Source organism: Gavia stellata, chromosome 2 (genome assembly GCF_030936135.1).
Source record: "Gavia stellata isolate bGavSte3 chromosome 2, bGavSte3.hap2, whole genome shotgun sequence".
NCBI classification, from domain to species: Eukaryota; Metazoa; Chordata; class Aves; order Gaviiformes; family Gaviidae; genus Gavia; species Gavia stellata.
Window position 1 is genome coordinate 27,126,424 of NC_082595.1, and position 25,019 is coordinate 27,151,442.

Here is a 25,019-nt window from a genome sequence, read left to right on the forward strand (position 1 = left end):
ATAGAGTACCAAATATTTTACACATTTGAAAGTTATCTGGCCATTTTTCCCTGACTACTATTTCCAGTGTAGCTAGTATTTTACATCCAATCCATCTAAGCAATACATCCCCTCAGCACACCCGCACATCAATGCGAGGAGGAAAACCAATTGCCAGACTAGAGAGTTTCTGGAAAGCAGCAAAGTGAGCTTTGCGGGTCCTGGTTCTGTTCTGTACAACGCTCCTCCATAGCTCAACAGGTGACAGAACACATCTGCTTTGCATAACACGTCCCTGTAAAAATCACTACAGAAACACCATTTGTAAGATCTTTACAACACCCGTAACTATCATAGAAGCCATGTAAGTCAGTAACCACTTAAACAGCACTTGGTGTTTCCTGTAAAAACATACTTGTGGAATTACAGCCATGCTTTCCCCAAGTAACTGTTTCTTCTGCTAAACATGGATGGACTTCATTATCCAAGTGTTTACTGCGGTATAAATGAAGAGAATTTCAAAAATGAAGGCCTGCATTCCAAACTGCTGAGAGGGCATACGTGGAATATATTTGTGAAGCTGTTCTACTTCGGTTGTCTCATGTCAATACTATGAAAAGCCCAAACTGGATTTGCACACGTGAACATTTAACTTTCACATCTGCAATAAATGATAGCTCTAATTGTAGTTCTAATGAAAGCCCGTGATTATCTGTTTGGTTGATCTTTTCCCGCCAGATACTACAGTTCAACAAATCAGTCTTTTCCATTAGGCAATTTCTCTCTCTTTTAGAGAGCAGTACATTCATTTGATCACCAGAGGAAGACAAACACACAGGGGATTCTCTTCTGTCAATTTAGGTGGCCCACAGCAATGTTCGTTCTAGATGACAGCACCTGCTTACATTGCCTTGAACTTCTATGTGGAAATTTCTGTCATAAACAACTTGTTCTTTTCAAAGAAGTTAAGAACAATTGATCATTTTAATTTAATTTAGTTTTATCTATATTTATTTATTGACAATGTATCTAAATTTTTGGCATTGCAAGAAAAAGAAATACTCTTAGTATTCAAATCCACTTCTAATGTTAATTCATAATCGCTGTCTGTCTTTAACCACTGTTTACATTACAGAATTAAACAGTCGTCATTTCTACTCTGTTCAGAGATTTGCATGAAATGTGAATGGACCAGCAGTTCATAGGCAAAGCATCAGTTACACCGTTGCACTCCTTTTTTTACTTAAAGAGCTATCACACTAATTTAGTTAGAAGGAAGGAAGAGCAGCAATGGTCTTGCACTTTGGAGATTTATTGCAGGGCAGCAAGGTAGCAGCAGCACCATTACCTTTCCTCCCATCCCAGTTAGTAGAACCTAATGCAGCACTCAGGTACGTGATGAACAGCCACCCGAGTGTGGCTGAACTATCCTTCCCATCCATCCAGACAAAGGTTTTATTCCACACCTTGGGATAATCAACCTAACTTCACTACCAGTTCAGTTGCCTGCAGCAGTTTGCCAGCACAGTAAAGAGCACCTGCACATTATATTGCTGACCAAAGTGTGTCTGTGGGGGCAAGATCTCCAGAACTACTAGGTGGAGAGGTCATATTCAAACATAAGATCTACTGCATGGAGATTTTGAAGAGTCTCACTGTACATCCAATGTGGAAAAAATCTTGTATAGCATTAACCCGTATGTTAGAAGATGATGGAAAGAACAATCTAGTCTTGAACTGAGTACAGGTATATGAATATGAGATAAAGTAAGAACTTTAACTGCATTTTAAGATTCTAGATAAGAACATTCTCCTCTATAGCCTGAAAGTTTAATTGCAAATTAATTATCATACCACCACAATTTGATTTTCACACAGGTAAGAAGATTACAACTCTCTAGTCACGTAAATATTTAGATTCAATTCTCTTACCCCAGGGTTTAAACTTCTACATTTAAAATATGCTTCCTATTTTTATGTTATTGTACACCATTCCATTTCAAGAAACCAGCTTGATTAATGTTTGATTTTCCCACCTGTGCTTGTCATTTATTGTATGCATAAACTTCATATTCACTATATATAAACACAACACAAACTTAGAACTGTTATGATTGGTATAACGTTATGACTTAGATTCTTAAACATAATTTTTCTCTGAAGTCATGGTAATTTATATGCAATTCATTATTTAATTTACAAAATTAATCAGAATAATTTATATACCACTCACTGCACATGTGCAATCAATTTCAAAGCATCATATATGCACCTAATTATTTTAGCTTTGTTAATTTTTAAGTGGATAAAGCAAAGGTGGGTTTTTTTTTTAAAGAAAATACATACTTGAAAGGTAATTTATAAAAGAAAAACATCTTCAGTTTTTAACACATAGAGCTTTGAAAACCATCCTACATTCTCTCCTTCTCTTATATTTCTACATAGTGTGTGTATATATATGGTAACAATTTCACACCATGCAAAATTCATCTCAGCTGCATGCAAAAAATCTACCTCTATGTAAAAACCAGCCTAGAAAAGATCTGAAATTAAATGAGTACTCACTTGTTTAGTCTTTGTTTTTGTAATGGTGTCCGAAATGGGTTTCTTCCTCTCTTTAACAGCTGTTTTAGAAAACAGTTCTTCAAACTCATGATAATCTATGGAAGGCTCTTCAATTTTTTCCCACACAAGTGAAGCACTAGAATCTCTAAAGTTAAGCAAAAGACCTATGTAGGGCAATGTCAAACTAAATAAGGTCATAAACGGAGGAATGAAGAAAATAAAATAGCAGCAATTTAAAACTTGTTGCCTAAATTCTACTAGCAGTATTTTGATAAAATATACCGTTGATTCTCCCCCATACTTTTTTGTTTGCTTCTTTGTTCACACACAGTAACAGTCAGGCTCATTTATATTCACCCACTTTACATACATAGGAATATAAATAGGCTGTATATAGGCTATAAAACATACAGACATGGACACAAAGAGAAGTAGAAATAGACAGTTATCTGCAGACCACCTGTGTGACAGTGGCAAGAACTTGAAGAGAAAGAAGAAATTCATCATTAAGTAACAGCAGAAAGGTTTTACAATCAGTACTCAGAGACGTAAAGAAAAGATATATAAGGAAACTTCTTTTCATGACCAAGAACGACATTTTACAAACAAACAAAAGGCATTAACAACCGAAAACAAATATATTGAAGTCATATCAAAGTAAGGGCTACCAGAATAGCTTTATGCTGCCATGCAAATAAGTTGCAGTTTGAATCTGCCTGCTGAGCATACAAGGTAGAAAAAAGGATTTCTAGGCCACTGGAGAAAGGAAAGAGAAGGATAAAATGCATTCAGCATACATTCGTCTAGAGGGAATACACTACCAAAACTTGCAAGCTGCTCCAGAGAGAGACCAATGTTATTGTGAAAATTGAGGGAAAGCACAAATATGACATTTTAAAAACCATCTCACGGAACGCTTAGTGGCATACAGTCACCCCTGGATCTCTGATCAACGCATGATACGTAACCCCAAAGGACAGCTGAGAACACTACCCTCAAAGAGCTTTCATGTGCAAATAACGTTACTCAGAGTTTGTGCGCTTTAAATAAAATGGGCACCCCATTTACATACCCAATCACAAATAAAATCCTGTTTGTACTGAAGTTCTCTCAAAGACCTACCTAGCAGTAAACAGAGACTTTTGCTCATAACATATGACACTACCAGGAGAGCCATGAAGTGAAAACACCACTCTCTTCACAAGTCTAGGACTTACCTTTTACTGTGGAGCTGAATTCTTGTCCAGTAAAGAGGCTTCATTGGCCGAGAAGGCTCTATCACATGTTTCCTGCTCCCTTTCTCCTGATTCATCCCCATTGCAAATAAACCAGATGGTAACGGGGGAGGAAGAAACCCACAGACCTGTGGGACGGCTGAGTAGGTGCTCCCCTGAGCTGGCGCTGGAAGGGGTGGCACTTCTCCAGGCAAAGGTGGTGGGGCTGGAGGTGGCACCCCTAACCCAGGCAAAGGAGGGGGTGGAGGGGGGACACCTGCACCAGGCAGAGGTGGTGGAGGGGGGACACCTGCACCAGGCAGAGGTGGTGGTAGAGGAGGTGGAGGGGGGACACCTGCACCAGGCAGAGGTGGTGGTAGAGGAGGTGGAGGGGGGACACCTGCACCAGGCAGAGGTGGTGGTGGAGGAGGTGGAGGGGGGACACCTGCACCAGGCAGAGGTGGTGGTGGAGGAGGTGGAGGGGGGACACCTGCACCAGGCAGAGGTGGTGGTGGAGGAGGTGGAGGGGGGACACCTGCACCAGGCAGAGGTGGTGGTGGAGGAGGTGGAGGGGGCAGGATTCCCCCTCCAGGCAGAGGTGGGGGAGGTGGTGGCAGTCCTGCTCCAGGCAGAGGTGGTGCTGGGGGTGGGGGTGGCATTCCCAGGCCAGGCAGAGGCTGGACAGCAGCTCCAGGTAAAGGTGGTGGTGGAGGAGGAGGTGGAAAGCCCTGACCAGGCAGAGGGGGTGGGACTCCTGCTCCAGGCAAATGTGATGGTAGAGGTGGTGGTGGGACTCCAGCACATGGGAGAGGAGGGGCTGGAGGCAGCATCGGTATCTCCCCACTTGGCAAAGGTGGAGGCGGAGGGGGTGGTGGCATGCCTGGCAAAGAGCAGTCCAGGTGTGGCACTGCTGAGGCAGCAGAAGGAGAGAGTCCTGAGCCAGGCAGGGGTGGTGGGGGTGGTACTCCTGCCATGGACATGGGAGTGGCAAGGGAAGGGCTATGTGCACCAGACAGGGGAGCAGCTGGTTCGGTGGCTGGCAGTGACGGGGGAACGCTACGTGTGGGCTCCAGGGGCAAAGAAGGAGGATGTTCACTGCAAGTCAAAGCTACAGTACTTAGAGGCTGATGGGAAGCTGGCATTTCAGTCTCTCCTTCAAATGCAAGGGTCAAATTAACTTTGGGTCCTGGAAGAGGTGACTGTGGCGTACTCTGTACTGATCGTCTTGCTTCCAGCGGCACCGAGATTAGTTTTGGTGACAGAATTAAGGAGATTTCAGAACAAAACATGGGCTGTAGTTCTAGAGCTGGCAATTTCCGAGTTGGCCCTTCACTTTTGCCCCCTTCTAAGTGTGGTGATGGGGGTGGCTGTGGCAGTGCATTGGCTGAAGGCATTGTGTGTGTTAAATAATCCTCCGTTGGTGACGTTTGTACAGATCTTGCTTGTGACACAGTCCTGGGTACAGTCTCCTCGCCATTTGTTTGAAGAGTCACACTGCTGAGTTCCTCGCAGACTGCGTGTGTGTGCTCATTTTTCTGCTCCCTCCCACCAGTCTGTACCTCTGCAGCAGGGAACTGTTTCTCTAGTTCTGCAATTTTGGTCCTCAGATCCTCGATAGTTTGCTCCAGTTGTTGAATGACACTGGCACGCTCCTCAGATTTCACCTCAAAATCATCCTTTGAAAGAAAATAAGTATATAATAAGCATAAAAGGGATAACATTCATCACTATAAAAAAAAAATCAAATTTAGATCAAGGATATTGGTATTCCAGATGTTCAGAAATAAGCCAGTTATGAAAAACCTTTAAAAACAGAGATGATATTTTGGCTAGCTGCATCTTACAGTGGAAGAAGATAGCTTAGGAAAATGACTTGCTTCGGTATGAAACTACCTTCATCACTATGAGCATGTTTTCGACTGTGATTATATTTGGCAAAATCAAAAATCAGCAGCAACCCCTCCCTGCCCCCACATACTCTGACCAAGAAAACAACCAGCCACTGAGCACAAGTACTGCAAGTGTTTGTGTGCACATGGATATGCAGACACAGCAGTGGGAAGGGCACTGCATTACGTAAATTCTGTTAACTGAAAATATGTTAAGGGTTTCTTCAAAGGGGTGCATTGTGCATAACAGACTCAACACACTACTGTCTGCTGGGTTTCAATATACGCCTTAATGATACAATACAGATTAGGAATGCAGAACATAGCAAATGTGCACTTTTTGAAAACAGCTAGTCTTAGAAAAGAATAAATATGCTTTTCTCCAGCCAGCATGCCTGGGAAGGAAAAGAAGTAAGACAAAACTAAGGGAGAACTTTCCTCCCACCCAAAATTTGAAATGCCTCTGCCAAGTGACAGACTGTGAGTGAGTAACATTAGAAAAACTTCCTGTCTGGAATGGTTATTCTATATTTGACAGTTTCCGCATTTTTTATAACTTTCTCTGAAGCATCTGATCCCGCCTGCTGTAGACTGAGTGAACCATTAACCTTAAATGGCACAGTAATTCCTATGTTTTTAAAGAAATACCAGTAACAAACTGTACTAAATTTAATGGGTATGTGCTTTTATCAAAAGGTACCAAAAGAAGCAACGTAGCCCAAAAATAGCCGTTTGTGCTTATTCAGGAAAGTTGAACAGGAGATAGAACAGACATGACTTTACAACACGAATTCTTTTAATACAGAACTTATTACTTTCTAGTTGCATGCATTTACTTTTTAGTACTTTTTTTCTCTTTAAATTTGGAATATTGGTCAGCACTTCAAGCATTTAGTTGAATTTAGTTTGTCATGCAACAGGTTTCCCAAGTGGTTACAACAAAACAGTTATTTAGTGCCTTTTTGTTCTCTTTCATAAAATCATAAGCTTTATGGATGAGACTGTAGGCTTACTTCATAGGAAATCTTTCAAATATTCAGATTTTACAGGTCTTGTAAAGAAGCCTGCAAAAAACCATACGATACCTTATATACTAATTGCCTTGATTTGTTTCAGGAAGATGATGTTTTTCATCTCATCCTTTGACACATGAAACATTTAAAAGTAATTTTTCTTTCTGGAAAATGAAGTTGTAACTTCCAGCTGGGGACTATTAATAAAATATATGTTCATTAATACTTGAAAAATTGTTTCTGCACAGAATTGGTTTTCAAACATACAATTTCAATTTTTGAATTTTTGTATTAGAGTTTCCCAGCTGTCCTAAAGCAATCAAAGAAGCAAAACAGCAACTACTACATTTAAACCAAATATTGTTTGATTTTGAAGCACCTTTATCAAAACTTATAATCCCCTACATTGTTTGAACTTTCTGGAACAGCAGTTTGAACTGAAAGTTATGGATTACAACTAGGCCTCCCTACCAAACTTAGAAGAGAAATGTAAGCCAGAGAAAGGAACATCAAAAAAGTTTTTCAATGAATAGTAAAGGAATGAACACAGCAGACGTATTAAGAAACAGTGTTATAACAGGTAAAAAAGGCTGAATAAGACATTTCCATTACAGACTACTCATGGTGCTTCAAGCCACTCAGTTTCCTTCAATAACTCAATACTTTGTAGCAGTAACAGTTTTGTTGAAGAACTTCATTATAAAGGAGAAAGAGAATATTCTATTATCCCTTTGTTTCATGTGCTCTTATCCCCTTACCAGTCACCTGCAAATACAGTAAGGCCTATCAATTCTTCAAAAGGCAACATCATCAAAAGGAAATATGTTCCTAGGATTATTAAGGCTACACACCAATTTTCAGTTATTTGAGAATAAACCCAGTTTCCCCAGACTGCAACGCTCCTGAGCTCCCATTTTACACTGTAAGAACAACCTACCAAGGGTTTTATGACAGAAACAGCTTCCCAATACTATCTGAATTGGAAAATTCATTCCTGCCACAAACAAACTAAAGCCAACAGGATTAGACACAATATTAAATGGTTCTGAAGAGATTTGCCTTAATGATGGCTGATCTCAGAACAGTTCACTGTTTTAAAAAATCATTTACTCAGGAGACTGGATTCAACTCTTCACAAGAAAAAAAGGTAATCCTTGAATCCTGAAATTCTACCTGAACTACAGGAAAAACCTAGAATTCACAGTTTTACAAGAGAATTTACCCTGCAGACCATAAAATTTCTTTCAAGAGAAGTATTTTTTAAAGGTTTAAAAAAATGGGCAATTAAGTGAGATGATTAAGCAATTCAGACAAGAAAAAAAGGTATTGATGAATTAAAGTCATTTTTTACCCCAAGCTCTAAGAAACAATTTTTCTGCTGTCCTTGAGATATGGTATTCCAAACAACCTGGTGATTTTCTATTGTGTTGTTACCTAAGAATCACCATTAAATCCAGATTTTCACAGAAACAGCATATTATGAACAAAAACAACTTTGCTGTGAATGCAGAGATACTTATCCGGTGGAAATTACATACTTTACACTTATTTGGTTTAAAAAACAACAAACAAAAAACAAAACGAAACCCCAGTATTTATATGCTTCAGTAATTATTTTAGATAAATAGAGATATTTTTCATTTTGACTTTTAAGATGCCCTCAGACTAGTTTAATTAGTTTTCTGCCTTTCCCCAGCAAGAAGTTTAAAGTCTTTCTTGTAGATCAGTAAGGGCTGTATCAAACAAACATGAACCACAGAAAGTTTCCACTATCCTCAACAAGGAAGGAAATTTAAAATATGTGTAAGTCCAATCAGAAATGAAAATTAGACAGTTTCCTTAGAAGAATAAGCAAGGGAAGACTTAATTTTTCACACATGTAAAAGATGGTCAAAAGCTGTTGACAAGAACCAGAAGACCTAGATAAAAAAAATAAACATAATGAAAAGAAGGTTCATTTTTAATCCAAAGGACAATTCCACAGCAGAAACCTACAAGGTTTAAAAGAGATATGAAGGAACTCTGTCTTGCCTAGAGTTCTTACCCAGGACCCAGGTATTGTGGAACAGTCTTCGTTCTGTAAAGAAAGAAAGAAAGGTGGAAGCTTAAGCCTTGCTTTATCCAGGTGACTTGAGCGTGAAAGATGTGAGCAGGAAAAAATTCCAGAGGTGTATGGCTATAGAATAGTGCCCAGCATTTCTCAAACAGGTTGTACATGTTCCATGTGCGATGACTTGGATGCTTAATCTGGGACTGCTGGACTGACTGTGTTGCACTGATAGGCTTATGTGTACAGTATCCAACTGATCTGGGAATACTGGCTTTTCTGGATAAAGGTTGTGCACTTGGATCTGCACATATACAAAAAGCCTGTACATTACATCCAGTTCATTCCAATCTTGTCATGTTTTCCACATGTGCACATCAGATGTCCAGCATAAAGCTGATCTATATAGATAGAACACTTCCACGGTCTTCAAACATGTAAAAACTCAGATTGCAGCTACCTTCTCTACTGAGTCAGACATCCTAGTTTCTCAGATGAGCGACTGAAGCTTACAGGCCCTTCTATAACTAAATTTCCAGGCAGAAAAAACCCCACACATCTGTGAAATTTAGGTCTAGTCTATATGTACATATATCTATCTCAACTTGCATTCACTTATATACTTTATGAACAGCCATAATGTGTCCTTTTCATCTGAAAATAAACACAGTGACAGTTCTTAATGATAATTTTGGAATATTTGAAAAAATAAAGACACATTACAGTGTGATTTTAGAAGTTATTGCCTTATACTATTACAAGTCAACAACTTGCATCAGCAGTTTGGTCATTTTCTGCAATTTGTCTACTTCCTCTCTGGGTGGAATTCATATTTAGATGATAGGATTATACTTCTTGAGTTTTTTCCAAAACATTAACCTTTTTAGTTTCTCTACATCAGAATTCATGATTCAGAGTCTATGCTGCTACCTGATTGCAAGTATGCACAGGGAATAGAATACACAGTTAAACAGGACTAAGATGGCAAAATAACAGACCCCTCAGGTCTTCCAAGAAGTCAACACCTGGTGGTACTAGCAGTGTCCTGTTACTTGGAAGGATGCTCTTTCCAACTGCTCTGTTAATAAATGCCTCTTTTCTACATGAAATGAAAAAAATTTGAGTATGCATGCTCACTGAATGGCACAAAGTAGTGGCACAGTAAGAATTTAATTCAGTGAAATGTGGTCTCTATTGAGGATTCTCTTTTTAAAGCTGTCTCATTTTCCATGCTGCTTCTTGCAACTGCAGATGACCCTTATGAAAAGGAGACACAACATTTTAACAGGCATTTTCAGTGCTACAGTGATTGTCAAATGAGAAGTACTGATGAACACTTGATTTGCATTCAAACAAAATGGCAACTATCTAATTAATTCTCACATTTCACTTAATCCTCAAAGCCCATTGCAGTATCTTACTTTTACAGAAGTAGAAGTTGAGTCAAAAGCTGGCAAACTTGCCAATGGGATCAGGGAGAACTGTTGGAGGAGCAGAATTAGTATTGGATACTAGTTTCTCCCTCAGACTACAAGAGTGAATCTTTTTTGAGAAGCTTTTTTTATGCTGAAGGTGCACGTATGGGGACAAAGAAGATATGTTTTCACAATAGTTTAAGCTACACTCCATGTTTCAACCTACAACCACATGGAAACATGATGCACAGCTCCCCAAGATAGCACTGAACAAGCAAGCCCTGAAATAGAAACAGTGTAATGCACTGCCCTGCTTCAAGTGATAAACTTTATTTGGTGGACGTGAGCTAATCTCCCACAGTGACACACTGCAACAGATGGAATACAACAGCATGCACTGTGCTGGCATTGGGACTATTTAGCTCTTCCTAAGTTAAAGGGCTAGGACATGTCTACTCAACCAAGAGGCTTTGTCATAACCTATTATGGGCAACACCCCCCCCCCCCCCCCCCCCCGCCATTACATGCAGAAATCGATAATTATTGCAATTCAGATAGTTCAAATAAGCAAACGTAGGATCAGCAGGGAGCATGGACCTTTGAAGAAAGATGCACGCATTACAAATACCAACTTCTAAAGCTGGAAGTCAGAGGAAAACAGTTTTGTTCAGTTTCAGTTTCTTGAAGCTTCTGTTCCTGAACAGTTTGAATTCCTTATTCCTGGGTTAAGTGCATTTCAGAGGATAAGATCCCAGTTCTTTACAGTTCCCATTTTAGTAAATAATAAAAAACAAAAACCAGCTTGAATTGAAAGAATTTTCTCTCTATAAGTTTTAAGACTCTTAACTGAGCTGAAATACAACCTTAGATTATCTGCAAGTTCTGCTACAATAGGAACCTCAAAAGAATTTTGGTAGACTACAGTAAGATACATTTAAAATAAAATCTCACAGAACCACTCACCACCCTAGGAGCTACACAGCAGTCAAATATAATTACTGTTGTCTTACCTAATATTACTTTCAGTCTGCACAAATAACATTTTTCAGCCTGATTGCCCAGAAAGTTTTAGACCTGTTTTATTTAAAAAAAACAACCAAACAAAAGACCAAGAAACCCCTCCTCAAGTCTGTAAGGTTTCTCTCCTAGCATATATTAAATATCATTATTAGAGAAGCATGAAACAGTACAGCAGTAAACAAAGACTTCAAAAAAGGCTTACCCCTCCATATAGCTTTATTTAGCCCAGAAACTGGTTTAACTGTTCTGTCACTCACCCAATGTAAAATAAGGATGTAAATGAGACTGGGCATAGAAAGAAGAGAGGAAAAGAAAAGAAAAAAAAAAGGGGTTCAACTTTATTAATTTTAATATAACCCTATTTTTGCCTGTTTCTGCTGTCTTTTTAGGTGTTCTGCTGTTGATCTCAAAGAGACTACTAGAATAGAATTAGCTGCACTCTGGTCTTTCAGCAGATGAAGAGACAACTAATACCTAGCCACCTATGCCAGCTATCCAATAAGCAACAGGTAACTTAAGAGTCACAGGTTTCCTTAAAAGTTGGAATAAAAATTTTTCTGGATTTATTTTCTACTCAATATTTAGGCTGTTTATTGGAATAACTATCACATGATGAAACACTTCCTTTCCTCTATAGCCTGAGTTTGTCCTAAGGTATATTAACTATGAGTCCAAAAGGTTTGAGTAGTTTTCCTATGTATCCAGGACAAGGCAACCATTAGTCTCATTCTGTTAAAACACAAAATAAAACCTGGTATACCTTAAGCATTACTACATTGGCATACTAAAGAAAGGAGTTGAACTTTTTCACACCAGGCCATTTCTTGATTTTCAATTCAACCAGAGATTGACCAGCACCCTGGGAAGTAGTCACTGTGTAAACTACCTCATTCTATTATTATTTCTGTGTTCTTTATATACAGAAACTATACTAGTTTTTGTGCTAGAAATAACAGTAAGGATTCTATCACCCAAAATGTGAACATTAATAATCTAAATTTGAAGGACTCAGAACATCATTAATTTCTTCTCCTGATGGGCCAGTACTGGAGATCAAAAAAGCTAATGATTTTCCAGGTGAACTTTGCCGCATCCTGATAAGCAACTGTCCAGAGTATGATATTTCTACACAGTACTTGCCCTTTTTATCCAAGGGTTCATCCAGACCACAAAATGGGAGGTTCACATGTTGCTTTTGTTTCAGGCTTCCAGCAGGGAATAAGCAGCAAAAAATATCCACAGTAAGAATAAATCTTTGTAGAAAGGGATGAACAGTCTTCACTACCCTGAAATATGAGCCTACTATTCACGACAGAAAAAGTTTGGAGAAATGGAATCAGAGTCTTCACAAATGTATCCACAAACATGCTGGAGGCAGGGGGCTGGAGGTCAGTCAGCTTCTCTATCTCTTTGAAAGTGTGAAGGCTATATCAAAAGCAAAGCTGTATCATTTTGGGTGAGAGAACATTAAATAAAATCAATCACAATCAAATCATCAAAGATGGGCTTTACATTTTGAGAGGTTAAGTAAAAGCTTTTTGGTATCATGGACATTAGAAAAAAATAATTTGTTTTCACGAAGAGTTGAATATTGAAAACAAAGTAACTAAACATTCAGGAATATGCGAGTTAATTTTTATCAGTTTTGGGCTTTGAATATACTTATTGGCATATTCGCTAAAGAACAAATAAAAATATATATTTAAAAATACAGAAGATAAGAAAGTGATCTTACTGGTTTTACTTATACCAACTTAAAATGGAGAACCTAATGATAACTGTCTTTTGATCTGATTGTAAGTAGAAGTTAAACCAGATAGTCTGTTTTGCATCCAAAGAGTAGAAATTCTTCTCAGCTTTATTTTTAAGTTCTCATTCAAGTATAGCAATATAGCATGGTTATAGTTGTGGGGGTTTTTTGGTGGTGTGTTTTTTTTTTTTTTTCTTTTAAATAATTTTGGATATTTCTAAGTTAAAGAAATATTCATTTTTACTGAGAAAAGCATTTCTTATCACTCTTCCACACACAGGGTCCTGTGGCAATTCTCAGGATCTACACAACTGTGAAGCAGCACCTGATCTTTAATGCTGAGAGAAATAAAAGAATTTAATCTTTAGAACATGGCTCACTTTTGACTGGATGAGGTCTCTCAAACAGGTTAAGCCAACTTGACAAATGAGATCAGTCTGTCCTGCTAAGAATGTCACAAGAAGAAACCTACTTTCAGTGACCAGATATTCTTTGGAGACGCATTTTAAGGAACATGCATCTGTATGTGTGTATATACACATACACACAAACTTGTATATACACAATTTTCCATGCTGCTCTCTTGTATTTAATATGATTTCTTTATCTATTCTCTTCAATTCAGTTTCTGTGGAATTATTTTTAAAAAGTCTGGAAGGTAGGTAAATATTATAGAATACTATAGCACCTAAAATATTCTATGTAAACCAAATATAGTACGGTGCCATTGAATATACAGAAACTCTTTGCTTTCACTTCTCTCCAAAAGGCAAGAGGAATTTCATATAGAAATAATCAAAGTTCTAATTTAAACCAGATTTTGGGAGAATGGGAGTTTACAGATTTTCATCTGAAATAGGATTTCAGTTTTAGAGCATTTAAGAAAAAAGTTGTATGTTAATATTTAATAAATACAGCTCTGCTATATATTTTGCTCTGACCAGGAATGCATAGATGGAATAAACACTCTCTCAATTTACCTATTTTCACAAGTAAAAAGAGGGAGGAGTCAGAGGAGAAAGTAGAAAACAATTTAAAATTTCATTTTCATATGCCTATCATGCATTTCTCTTCACTTCTCCCTCAGAAAAGTGACAGTGCTCTGCTAGTATTGTACAAGCAGCTCACTGTAAAAGGCAAGAGAAAACACATACTAGTGCTCAGAATCACACACAGACAGAAAAGAGGTAATTCCTCCTATCCAAGCCCTATCCCATACAATAATTCATCTCTTGAGACAGAAGAAAGTCTCTCACATTATAACCAAGGATTTTAAATACCACTAAGTAATTCTAGTTAAAATAAATAAGTTTCTCAGTTTTATTCTCATTTCTGCTTGTTTTCCCATCAGTCACAGAAGAAAAGGAAGTCTGTAAATCCTAAGTCAGCTTTAATTGGATAGAATTTGCAAGCACACTGTTGCCTGAACCTTAAGGTTGGTGCTACTTTTCAAAGTAGTTGTACCTAAAATGACAAAAAAAAAAAATCTGTCTGGTTGTGTCTAAGTATAAAGCAATGTCAAAATGGAAAATGCAGAATGCTCATTAGAATTACTAGATGCAAAATTTATGTTATGCTCTGCCATATTCTTATAAAAGTCTGTGATGTAGAAGTCGTGAAACCAGATGAATCACTTGAACTCCATCAGCAGTTTCTTAAGAATTTTAATCAATGCCTGTAAGTAGGCAGCATTTGAATTAGGAGTAACTCACAGGAAATACATGTGCATTTAGAGCACACATTTTCATCTCCTTAAGCTGTTATCAGAACAACACATCAGAAATGTAGCAAGGCTTATCATTTTACCACTGACTAGGCAAAGCAGGAAGTACAAATTAGCACTACCACATAGCCATCCTTGGAGATGAGCAAAAACCTAAGAAAAACAACTAAACATCTAAGCTAGCCTTGCTTGAGGGAGGGTGCTAGTGGGGAAGGGATTGAACAGCATGACCTCCTAATATCTTCTCAGCCCTAAATTATTCTGTTATTTTTATGTTATTTCAGAGCTATAATAGAGGTAGCATGCCATGTATCAAAGAGGAAAAACAGAATAGAGAGCCTTTCAAATTTAAATGAGCATAAGTAAAACTACATCTTGACATTAACATGAAGAAACAGATTAGAACAAAACAAATTTTAGTCTCACCATGGTCAGGAGGAACAGTGCAAAAATGTGCTATTGTCACCCCACTGAAAATTATACCAATGTATCGTTCCTTTTAAAGAAGCAAACACTGCCTTCAAGCAAAACAATGGAAGTCAATCCAAGTATTGTGAAGTCTGGATATAATAGAAAATACTAACATTTGTTCTGAGAATTAACTGCTTTTATTTTTCTGCCACACAGTCTTGACATATTATAATCTTGTATTTATTTTTATTTAAATATGGAGTCTATGATTTATATTCTATGTATGTCAATTAATTGAAAAAAAATTATGTTAGACACAGTTTTATCCTTTTTTGGTTTTTTAATGTCTCCCTCATCAGAACTAAATGGAAAAGATTCAGGATTGTGGGTGAAGAAATTAATTTAATACCCAACAGAAAATTAACCTCTTTATTTAAATGATGGTAATTCAGGAGTAAAACTTTAAAATTATCATTACAAAAACACTCATCCAGCAGTCTTGTAGACCAAGTTAAATGTGTTTCCTTCAGTGGTTTTAAAAATACTTGACAGGGACAGAACAGAACTTTCTAAACATTTAACAGTTTGGAATTTTTGTTATTATTTTTAGGACACAGTTTTATTATCTTTGTGAGATGTTCCAATTACTAAACCTCAGTCAGATTAAACATAGTAAACGTGTGTATCTTTTACAGGCTAACTTATTAACCACCAGAAAGCCACCATTTTCTGACTAAACAAAAACAAAACAAAAAATTTACTATTCTCACTGTAGGGTATCTGCTGACCACCTCCCCCCCACCCCCCGCCCCGCCCCCGAATGACTTACAAGTGCCTCGCACCGTCCGTTCAAAAATACTTAACTGACATCTAGTGGCTGAGTAGGCTGACTTCTTTATGATATCTTTCAGGATCTCTAATTAAACACTTCTTTCCTCATTTCTAATATGTCTACTTGTGTTCTCATCCTTCCTTCAGGGCCTAAGAAATCCTGACATTATCAGAAGACAGTGTTTTAATCACAAAGTTCAGCTACTAGTCATATAGGAAGAAGAACAGACTGGAACAGACAATCTCTGTTTATTATATTGAGGTCTCAACTCAGACAACCTCAAGTCATATTTCAAAAAGTTTAATTAATTAGTCTGCTACAGTTGTAGAACATGAAAAATCTATTAGTGCTTATTAGGCTTTCTAAACACAAACCAAAAAGAAACCTGAAAATTGCAGCACATTTAAACTGAAGACTAAGTTCTAATATTGAGTCAAAGACAGATTTCTATCAATAAAATTGGAAACTTCTGCATAAGAACTATATTTCATGAACATAAAAGACAGAGTATACCTGATTTGCACTTATCATGTCCTGGGGTGAAGCTTAATAAAAGGTTAGACTCCCCTTTACTGCTTGAGAAAAATGCTCTGCAGTTCAGCATTTCTTATGACCCCAGAATTAAAGTCTTCTGCCAGGTTTTTATCATGTCTTGTTTCACACAAGCTTTGTTTCCTTTCTGTGCATTCTTGAGAAAGCGTAATTTATTCTCAAGGCTAACAAGAAAACACTATCTGCCTACATATGCTTCCTTGTATTCACATGCTTTAAGCTAAGATATCCCAATTCTAACATTGCACGTTGGACCTACAGTTAGAACGTAAGTTGCTGTGCACCACGTGTTGCAAGCCTGGCTTTATTTTTTGCAAGGTAAGAACAGAATAGATTTATACCTCTGAATTTTTTTTAGCTTTTTTTTTTTTTTCCTGAGATCGGGGTATGCTGGTATGATGTTGCGGGAGGTTTACGTTAATACATTTCTCCTTAAAACAATATATCCAATTCTGTTTGTCAGGACAGAGATCATCAGTTAGCTATAGAATTTATTTTGGAAAATGCAATAGGTACAGACTTCACCATCATTCGATTCGTATGGAAACCTTCCAAAAAGTTTGCTTCTTTCATACTCTTTTCTTTCCTCAATGAGACAACTGAATATAGTAGATCCCTGTGAATACATCATACATTTTTGTTGCGGGTTTTTTCCCCAAATGTGTACCTTTTTTCCCCTGCTGAAATCTAAGACTTTAGCAATCATACTTTTGCAGGAAAAGAATTGTCTTAGAAGAACTCTTCATGGCCTCCCCAAGCCTTCTCTTTCTCCTTACAAAAAGTAACCTGGCAAGTAGTGAAGGGATGGAAGAGGAGTGGCACATGTTCCCAGGATCACTGGGTCCTTCTGAATGAGTATCTCAAGAAAGAACATGCAAAATGAAGCAGTGTAAAAAAAGCCACAGCCACAGAATGGTTTGGGAGCTCTTAAAGGAAGAGTTCCCAATTTTCCTCCAATTTCTGTTCAACACAATTTTTCCTCCAATTTCTGTTAACCTGTCTCATCCACAGTTTGCTTCTACCCTGATGAAAGCCATGTAATACCAAAATTAAACAGGTTTTTTAAATCTCCCTTTTTTTGTTTTATTCTTTTTGTATGTGTAGTAGAATCATTTCACCATTTCAGACAAATTTCACATTTACCTTCTTTATCTTACCTTCACCTGTAAAGAATAATCTTTCTGAAATTTTGTTTAAGAGAGAGTTTTGAGCAGCATGCATGTTTCCAAGACAAAGTCTAGCTGTGACATTTTATAATAATGAAAAATAAATCCCAATCCCACCAATGTTTTATATTTTCTAAATAGACTGATTATGTATTTATCTTAAAGGATTTCACAACCTTTTTTCTTGTATTACTAAGTGTCAAAATTGGAACATTTCAAATATCACTAAGTTATTAACCTGAAGAGTTATAACAATTTATAATTAAAGACTAGAGTAAGAACAAAGGTCCCCCTCTGAAAGCCTGGGAGAGGGTTACCAGCAAAGTGTGGTGGTTAGGAATACTCTAAGGAGACACTCCAAGAGTCAGACTTACAAAGTTTTCAAAGTGGAAAATATATTCAACATGGCAAAACATGTCCTCAAATTTAAGGTTTTTAAGGCTAGAATTGTTTCCCTATGATATTGTTGGAAAGAGCACCAATAGATCATGCAGCATAAATCTGACTTCAGTGCCTGAGAACTGCCAAAATTTTGTCTGATTGTTACTACCAGTTGAAGTAAATGGCATTCCAAGAAGGCATATAATTTTGGTTGAGGGATTATTTGTTGGTTTAAATGGGGTGAATCAAACCAAAGTGAACAACTGAGCCGGAAATGTTACAGGCATAAGAATTTTTCGATGGCAAGCTTTTCTGCTGTAAATATAGTTTAAATATTCAGTGTAAACTGTCTCATAACCAAACTGCTAGAAATTGGAACAGTCTGGCAGAACATCATCTCCTGAGATGAGGATTACAGAGACCACTTATCATCAATGGCATGAAGAAGAATTCATTACATCCGGATGTTGACCTTTAAATAAATGTAATGAGAGCTTTCTTTTTAAATTTGTGTGGTACTCAGAATAGCCACTCATCACAAATGATCAAAAAAAGAAATTGAAAATATTTGATAATAAGGCATATAAGAGAACAAGGAATTTAGATAACTTCTAAACAGCTTTAGGTTTTTGGTTCTGTGATGTCCGACTACTAACCAAAGCCTAGTTTTCATGCACTCATTTTACAATTATAAGATGCTTTTTTTGGTTTGTTGTTGGGGTTTTTTTTTTTTTTTTCCTTTCTGCTAAGACTCTGGTTTTACCTACTACATAAACGAAATCAAGCAAACCTGAAAATTGAGTTAAGATGTAGGGAAAATTTCAAGGGTACCAACAAAAGGTCAGGGGTGTGAAACAGAAAGGAAATTGGCTCTTGCACAAAAGTACATCTGTCAAATCTAAACATCAGGTTTAGAAGTTGGAGTTTCTAAATTAGGACATTCAAATTTTCTCTTCTTCCTTCACTAAAGGAGCTAGGCCTAACAAAGTTTTCTCTGTTCGTACTGGGAAGACTAAGCAGACGTTGTTGCTCCTCTGGCATTTCAAAACCAGGACTTGAAATGGCTGCCTATTTGTCTTATTTTTCCTCTGCTTACCAATTCCTGCACTAAAAGCAAGCACACCTCCAGGCCCTTTTTTTTTTAACTATGATTTTTAGAAGTTAGCTATTTTGGGCTCAAAAGAGCAGTCTTAAAAACTTTAGGAAATTATGCTGCAAAATATCAAGCTTATGTCTAACATTGTAAAGGTAAGGAAATGGAGAGAATATACAAAAAAGCCCCTTCCAGTGGCAAGAAATTGTAGAATCCAGGCTCTGTGTGTGTGTTACTTGTGCTTTTAATTTAGTATTATTCTGAATCTTTTAGTTAACTGTTTATCATAATTTATGTCACTTATCAGCATCATCTTACATTTGTATTTGTTTCTATGTTAGTATCAACCATCTCCAATTATTTTAATAGCACGTGGAAAATGTCTTTTCCCAGTGAAGGGAGAGTGAAGAGGCCTGTAAGTAGACTTATTTCATCAGTTTCAAATTTTACACTAGGGCCCTCTTCCTTTGTCATGTATCGAAAGAAAAGAGAAAAGTCACCTACTTGGCTAACTTCAGCCAATGCTTGCTTTCCTCAGAAAGAAAAACTATGGACCAGCCAGACAAAGAATAAAAGAGGCTAGACCTCTAACAGAAATGTTTCATAGTATTTCATCACTTTAAAAAAGCACAAGTAACACCAAGAATGATCTGATTGCAGCAAAGGTTTTATCTACAAATACGATGAAAAAAGTTAGTGCGATAATTCTACTTTCTACATGTTTTTATACATTGATATAGATAGATATTGATAGATAGGCAGAATACACTCAACTGTTTGGGACTGTACAGAAATAGTTTGAACACATGAAAACATTCCTCAAATTAAATAACTTCCACTCTGATTTTCAAAATAAACCAGAATGATGATGACATAATATAGCAAAAACTCGAGATTATTTTCTTCAAGTGAGGTGATCATGCATTCAAAACAGTTATTTCTGCTCTTCATTGATGAATAATAGTACAGAATGGAAGAAGTTCACATTACTGTCATAAGAGATCAACACTGAGCAAGAGGGACAGGGATCACTAACACCACTAGCAACTGCAATTCAGTAATTGGACAACATAATAGGCTAGTTTTAAAAATAACAAAAAACCCCAACCTGAAGTAAATGTTATTTGTTCAAGCAATCAAACAGTGCTCTAGTGCTGCTGGTTAAACTTCATTCTCATAGCAAAAGAATCAGGGTTTTTTTAGGTAAAGTACCTAAGCATTCATGAACCTATTTCCATTAATTACATTTCCAATAAAAATGTCTTTTATGCAGGTTGTTTCTTGTAATGAATTAAAATCCTAGAGACAGATTAAATATGCTCCTTACATGCAATACCTTTCTGTAAGTATAGGAAAAAGTTCTTTTTCACAAGAAATACTAGAAATCATTGCTACTGAAACCTGGGTGACTGAAATATTAAAATAGCATGGGACAAATATATTTTAGTTTAAAACTAAAATATTGCAATGTAGAATAATTTTGTGATATTATTTTAATTAATGGGCTTTAGTTTTTAAATGTTCTTAATTATGGAGGTAGAAGAATTTAGGTAACTGACTAAAAGAACTCCTTTGATGTTGTTTGGCAAGACAAAAGCCGCAAAGGTAGTATACCTACTCTTCCCATCCATGCTCATAAAATACTTGATTCAGCCTGGATTAAATTGCAGCTCTAATGATCAGTAGCACACATTTCACTAGGCATTCCTTATTTTCTCCCTCAAAAGCAAATCACTGATCATTTTCACAAATGCTGCTCAATACAGTGATGCTTGAACCATCCAGTCATTAGCAAAAAAAAACCAAACCCAAAAAACCTCACAAAAACTAAACTGCACTAAAAAGAGAGAGAAGAAAAAAAAAAAAGAGAGAGAGAGAGAGATCAAAGAGATAAAGACCTTTTGGCCACTCTTTGTTCCAAACCAAGATTTAAGGAAACCAGAACTTTGCCTTCCTCTTCATGAGTTCCAGAACAATTGAATAGTCTTATTCACTAGTGAGTTAAGTCTGGTCCCTGTGAACAGAGAGTTTTCACAGAAAATAAGCAAGTCTTTTGAGGAAACAAAATTTAAAGTTCCTCACCTCCATCAAATTGCACCACATTTAAAGGAGACTATGACATGAATTATGACATGTTAAAAAAATTTAGACTGTGTTTATGTTGAACAAATCCAACCCAGACTAAGTCTCCAACTGTAGCATTATTACATTATCTCCTTCTGAAGTCCAGCATGGCACCCTAAATTTGTGCACCTACTACCTATAAGCTTCAGTGGAGAAATAGAAAAAGATCTCTGCCACTGTTATTTACATGAACTTTTGCAGATTAGCTAATATAACCAGATCTTTTATATCCTTATATTCCTTAGTATCACCATCAGACCTCCAGAACCAAGTGTTAACTTACTTCTGAGTGAAGTGAACAATAACAGTTTATGAGAATCACCTTAGGCAATTGAATCTCTGTACCTAGATACACTATGGAGCATGTAAGTATTTTGAAATAAAAATTTAGAATCAAAAACTTCTGAATGAATTCAGAACAGTCAGTGCACAAAACTATTGCAAAAATGTCTGATGTACTACTTTTCCAGTCTTTTTACAAAATGATAGATAAAACACTTCCATTAGAATCTTACCTGTACCTGCTGAACATCTTCTATGCATTGTTTGTCTGTTTCTAGGACAGTAGATTTCAACTCTGAATTTGAAAAAAAGATACAGATTTTAAAAGTTCTATATTGAAAAAAATAATTATTGATCATTTGAAATACACATTAAGAATTTAATGAAAAGAGGGTAGAGTTAAAAAGAAAAGCGTTAGCCGTCCCACTTTCCAAATTATCCATCTAAAATTAATTGAACAGGTTGTATGCATAAATAAAGCCAGCCTGATCTCAATTTGTAGTGTATTTATTATGACTCAACATTAAATGCTATCCTCTTAAATGCGTAGCACATAAAACTTGAAAGAAGCCCATTTTGATTGTCAAAATTTCTGATTCAAAGAAAAATAGTTACTTATGGCTCTATTATATACAATTCATGGAAGGTCAAGGAAAAGTTCCCATGCTTGTTCTTCCCATCCATTCTCATTAAGAATTATTTCTGTCCTTAAGGTCTGCAGATTGTGCCTGTTCACAAAAGGCCAAAAGAACCCATGAGCGGAATTATAACTGTTGGCAGCTATGCTGTCTTTTTCATATCCTCCTCTGCCTTACCGTCAAAATTTGAGATCTCCACAATAAGATAGATAGCAATACAGATCTCAACTCACATTTTAAAAGAGTGCTTGACTGCAATTGGCCTCAGTATTGCAAATACATTTTGAGAAATCTCCATTTCTTCCTAGCTTTATTATTCACTGTCTACAGCATCTCAACCTTACAAAGGGGTGGTTTGGGACTGTACACTTATTGTGTAATTGTACAGTTAGAGCTTCCCAGAACTGGGGACATTCAAGTTGAGGATACAAAACTAATTCTTCACCTTTATACTGAATTCCACACCCTCTCCGTTGGGCATAAACCCAGCATTAATTTGACCTTTTGAATTTTGACCACGTTACTCATTTACATTGAAAAATGAAACAGCAGCACTTCATTCTAGTAGTATCTTCAATTATTTTCTACTTTGGAACAACTAATGAGAATCCTAATGAATATCTAAGCGTTCCTTCACTTAATTACTGTCTTTAAATGGAGAAAAAAAATTATTTGTCACAGAATGATAGTTTTAGTTGGAGATCTGTAGTACCATTTATCACTGTGACAATGAAAAATAAAATAGCAGTGGGACTAAGAACTTTTATCTGTGCGTTTTACCTGGAAAATGGGCATCAAAACATAACATTACTCCCCAACTGGATTCCCTTTCTTATTTTAAAACCTGGATAACAATTATTCTATCTACAAATACTAGTCTTTGACATCTCCGTTTTCATAGAAACATTTCAATTTAAACCAAACCTAAGTACAAAAGAAATTACACAAAAAACCTTAATTGTGCTAATATTTATTCCAGTGAGAGACATGTACTGTACATTCCTGCATTGTTTCTACAGTGCTGTATTTTGACTGCCTGCTGGATAAAAGAAGTAACAGATTTTGTGCTGGAAATGACACAAGCATATAACAACCCAGTACACGTTCAGGACCCTCAAGGCTTTCAGTAAGCCATTGCAGAGAATAACAAAGACTTATTTTTAATTTATTTATGAAAGAGGGAGAGTCTTGTAGTTAAAGCACAGGGCTTGAATTAAAAGCTCTGGTCTCCATTCTGATCTTTCTACAGAGTTCTTCTCTGACCTTAAAGAACCTCTCTGTGCCTCAATTTCCTTGCCTGATGGGGGATAACTAGAAAAAAACCAAACAAACAAAACAAACAAAACCCCCAGCAGCTACACAGTGCAAATATATCTAACCAATTTAGTAGCTGCTGCTAATGATGCCTCTTTAACTGGCCATAGCCTAATTTTGTACACAGGACAAGAATAGAAATATTTTTCTTATACCTGCCCAGAGAACATGTGCGTCTCACATCCTTCTTATATCTTTAAGGGTACCACTATACAGCAGGCAAATCTGTTGACGATTTGCAGGAAGAGTGAAGCAGTTGTGGTCCAGAACCTCTGGATTCATAATTCCTAGACATTTGGCCTCCTCATAGCTTTCTGACAATCCCAGCTGTTGGGAGGTGAGACATACAAGGGGAAAGTTTCATTGCCAGTGGCACTTATGCTGCAAGACTACCCCTTGAAAATTAACAATCCTCAAACTTTTTTATTTTTTTTTAACTGTTTACTAAAACAGCATTTCAAGTCTCATCTGATAGAATTGTTCCCAGTCATAAAAAGCTGGATGAGGATACGCTGTCATTAACAGGAAATAACTCATCATCTCTCACTTCATCAAGTTTTTACTATGGATAAATCATGCCTTGTTGCTGACTTTCAGATAAATCCATTTACTGAAGAAAATTTAGGATGCTACTAATGAATTGAACACTCACTCCTCACTGCAACCAAAGAACCCCACCAAAAACAGTGAATGAATATTTTCTGGTAAAAGCTATTAATGTCTCTTTTGAAGGAAGGGAAGAATATTAACATTTTTAAACTAAGCACTTGTGAGATATTTATTTTACAAATTATCTGGAAGTGAACTTTTTTGGCTAACCCGACCTCTATTGATTTGCAAAACAAGGAAAACTTCACTAGTATTTGGGCACTGGTGATCTCCCAGGACCTGTGTATGTGATTTTAGATTTCTGTATGGTTGAGAGAAACTTTAAGATTAGTGTGATCTTTGCTTACACCAGGTTTATTCTTTGCTAATGTTCTAGTACTAGACAAGACATGTACACACACAACTTAGAAAGTAAAGTTTCTTGTTATGTAAATTGGCACAAAGTACCTCCCTTACCCAAAAGCTCTTAAAAAAGTAGGAACAGGCTGCTCCTACATATTTGTCAATATTTAACAATTTGACATAATTGTCTAGCTTATTTTTACCTCAGACAGGTTTTGTTCTAAAAAGGGTTCAAAATATAAGCTGAGTTCAGGGTGATATGAGGAGTTAGTTTGCCAAAATTCACCAAATACAATCTATTTGCAGCAAACTAACAGGGTTTTATCTTTGTTAAGCAAAACTAAAAAAAACAAAACCAAACCCTACCACCACAACAACAAAAAGAGTTAAGGAAAGGAAAAAAAGTGCTATATGACAAATTAAACCTTCCCTTTAACCCAAACCAAACATTACTTTATTTTTTCCTCTATTTTCCCCTCATTTTTCATAGAACAAAGGAAATAAATGTCTGGACAAGCCTAGTTTTGTTAAAGAGACTAACTTAGATTTTGTGGTGTAAACCCACACAGAGATGTAGTGTGTTGGGATTGTTTCATTTTGCAGGAGAAGTTGAATAAACTTTGAGTCTCTGCCCAAATGATCAGGACAGTCACATGGGAG

At 36.7% G+C, this 25,019-nt stretch overlaps 1 protein-coding gene across 1 annotated transcript in view; it reads right to left on the minus strand.

The window, feature by feature from the left end:
- FMN2 (formin 2) overlaps positions 1-25,019 on the minus strand; it is a 164,368-nt gene that overhangs the window by 102,815 nt on the left and 36,534 nt on the right. Inside the window, exons 4-7 of the mRNA XM_059835781.1 lie at positions 21,690-21,751; positions 4,114-5,434; positions 3,762-4,035; positions 2,545-2,689 (exon numbers count right to left, since the gene is read on the minus strand). Of these exons, the coding sequence (XP_059691764.1) occupies positions 2,545-2,689; positions 3,762-4,035; positions 4,114-5,434; positions 21,690-21,751 (1,802 nt within the window). The remainder of the gene's footprint in view (positions 1-2,544; positions 2,690-3,761; positions 4,036-4,113; positions 5,435-21,689; positions 21,752-25,019) is intronic.